The sequence below is a fragment of the Chelonoidis abingdonii genome, chromosome 6 (assembly GCF_003597395.2).
Source record: "Chelonoidis abingdonii isolate Lonesome George chromosome 6, CheloAbing_2.0, whole genome shotgun sequence".
Taxonomy (NCBI): domain Eukaryota; kingdom Metazoa; phylum Chordata; order Testudines; family Testudinidae; genus Chelonoidis; species Chelonoidis abingdonii.
This window is the reverse complement of record NC_133774.1, coordinates 3380969-3383578: the sequence shown is the minus strand read 5'-3', so window position 1 is coordinate 3383578 and position 2610 is coordinate 3380969. Positions and strand designations below refer to the sequence as shown.

The 2610-nt window shown below is 46.8% G+C and overlaps 1 protein-coding gene across 1 annotated transcript in view; it reads left to right on the top strand.

The window, feature by feature from the left end:
• Positions 1-2340, top strand: part of LOC116815460 (uncharacterized) — a 78457-nt gene extending 76117 nt beyond the window's left edge. The window contains exons 7-8 of the mRNA XM_075066815.1: positions 791-872; positions 2132-2340. Coding sequence (XP_074922916.1) covers positions 791-872; positions 2132-2179 — 130 coding nt within the window. The 3' untranslated portion in view covers positions 2180-2340. The remainder of the gene's footprint in view (positions 1-790; positions 873-2131) is intronic.
• Positions 2341-2610: the final 270 nt, after the last annotated feature.

The window sequence follows — 2610 nt, the reverse complement described above, 5'->3', positions numbered from 1 at the left end:
TGGGACGAGGTGCTCTGTGGGATAGCTGCCCACAATGCACCACTCACAACAGCGCTGCAACTGGTGCAAGTGTGGACACACTGCAGCGCTGGTCGCTGTCAGTGTGGACACACTGCAGCGCTGGCCGTACACAGCTGTACGACCACAGCTGTAACGGCCAGCGCTGCAAAACTGTAAGTGTAGACAAGGCCTGAAACAAAGACGTCATTAAGCACCTCTGCCATTTTCACATTTTCTGTTATTAGAACAGGAGTCCTTGTGGCACCTTAGAGACTAACGAATTTATTTGGGCATAAGCTTCCTATGGTACAGCCCACTTCATCGGCTGAATACAGTAGGAAGATATATATACACAGAGGACATGAAACAGTGGGTGTTACCGTACACACTCTAACAAGAGTGAGTGGTCAGTTAAGGTGAGCTGTTACCAGCAGGAGAGAGAGAAACTTTTTGTAGTGGTAATCAAAATGGTCCATTTGCAGCAGTTGACAAGAAGTTGTGAGGAACAATGGGGAGGGGGGGCAATAAACATGGGGAAATAGTTTTACTCTGTGTAATGACCCATCCACTCCCAGTCTTTAGTCAAGCCTAATTTAATGGTCTCCATTTTGCAAATTGGAATTAATTCAGCAGTCTCTCGTTGGAGTCTGTTTTCTGAAGTTTTTTTGTTGTAATATTGCGGCTTTTAGGTCTGTAATCTTGTGGCCAGGGAGGTTGAACTGTTCTCTGACTGGTTTTGAATGTTATAATTCTTGACGTCTGATTTGTGTCCATTTATTCTTTTGTGTAGAGACTGTCCAGTTTGGCCAATGTACATGGCAGAGGGGCATTGCTGGCACATGATGGCACATATCACATTGGTAGATGTGCAGGTGAACGAGCCCCTGATGGTATAGCTGATGTGATTGTCTTCCCCCCCTCATGGGGCAATGGGCCTACCCTGTCCTTGGTCGTCTTCTTGCTTCTCATGTATTTGTAGAATGTTTTCTTGTTCCCCTCTATGTCTCTGCCTAGTTTGAGCTTGTTTTGTGCCTTGGCCTTTCTCATTTTGTCCACACAGACTTGTGTTGTTTGTTTATATTCATCCTTTGTAGTTTGACCGAGTTTCCACTCTTTTTTGAGTTCCAGATCATTGAAGATCCCCTGGTTAAGCCAGGGTGGTCTCTTGCCAGACGTATCTTTCCTACGCAGTGTGATAGTTTTCTGTTATGCCCTTAGTAATGTCTCTGAAAAACTGCCAACTGTCTTCAGTTGTTTTTCCCCTTAGACTTGCTTCCCATGGGATCGTACCTACCAACTCCTGGAGTTTGCTAAAGTCGCCTTCTTGAAATCCACTCTTTATTGTGCTGTTCTCCTCCTACCATTCCTTAGAACCATGAACTTGACCATTTCATGAGCACTTTCACCTAAGCTGCCTTCCACTTTCAGATTCTCAACCAGTTCCTCTCTATTTGTCAAAATCAAATCTAGAACAGCCTGCGATGTTCTGAGTGTGATAGAATATCTCATTGAAAGGTGACAGGGCCAGAAAGTTAATTAACTCACAAACTGACCTGACCCATGGCCAAACTTTAGAGACTGGTTAGGAAGATCTGTAAATGAACAGAGCTTTGAAATCGGCCTGTATTGTTAGAGATAGAAGGGGAGATGTTTGCTCAGGTCTTGTGATGTACAGGGCCGATGAAAGCGGGGGAAGCTGGTACAAAGTACCGGGGTCCAGTGGTCCAGAATGGGGCCTGGGGCCTGGCTTCCCTGGCTTCGTCAGCCCTGTTTAGCCAGTGCGCCCTTGCTGGGAGATCCGAAAAAATTATTTCACCGGGGCCCGAGCCTGCTCTCAGCAGCCCTGGTGATGTAACCAAACAAGTCTTGTCTATTGCTATAGCTTTGATTCAAAGATAACCAAAAATAAAGGAGTATTAGTATTTAGGAAGACACTTGAGGGAAACAGCACTATTGTCTATGTGTCTCTTTGAAGGTTCTGGTAACCTGTATCTGAACTGTTTAATGGATAAATTTACCCCGTGCTCATTGCCATGATGTTTGGGAGAAGGAAAGTTAAGCCTGTTGTTTTCTCAGGCCAAAAGGCTGCAGGAAATGTATAAAAACCTTGGGACACGATCCTTCTTTTCAGATCTGCTTTAAGTTTCAAGAGGGGGAAACCTTAAGCCATAAGGATTGAGATCCGGGCCTGGCATGTAATGGCCAAGGATGTGAATACAGGAGCCAGAAGGCTGCAGATGCAGGTGTCAGTGAAGATGCAAATAGCCCGGCTGGCAGAGAGGAGTTGTGTTTATTTACTAGCATTTCGAGTTCTTCCTGCTTATTCCCCATACTTCTCTCATTAGGGCTGTGGGGTGGGTAGTAGGCCCCAGCTTGGAGGAGGGGGCGTGGACAGGGGGAAGGGGACTTGCTTTCAGCATCCCCACTATTAAAAATGTTCGAGCGCCAGGTCGGGGAATGCCTGTCACTTTAAGACAGGATCCGGGCCCGGCGTGTAATGGCCAAGGATGTGAATACAGGAGCCAGAAGGCTGCGGATGCAGGTGTCAGTGAAGATGCAAATAGCCCAGCTGGCAGGGAGGAGGGGAGGGGCAGGGAGGGGATTTCCCCC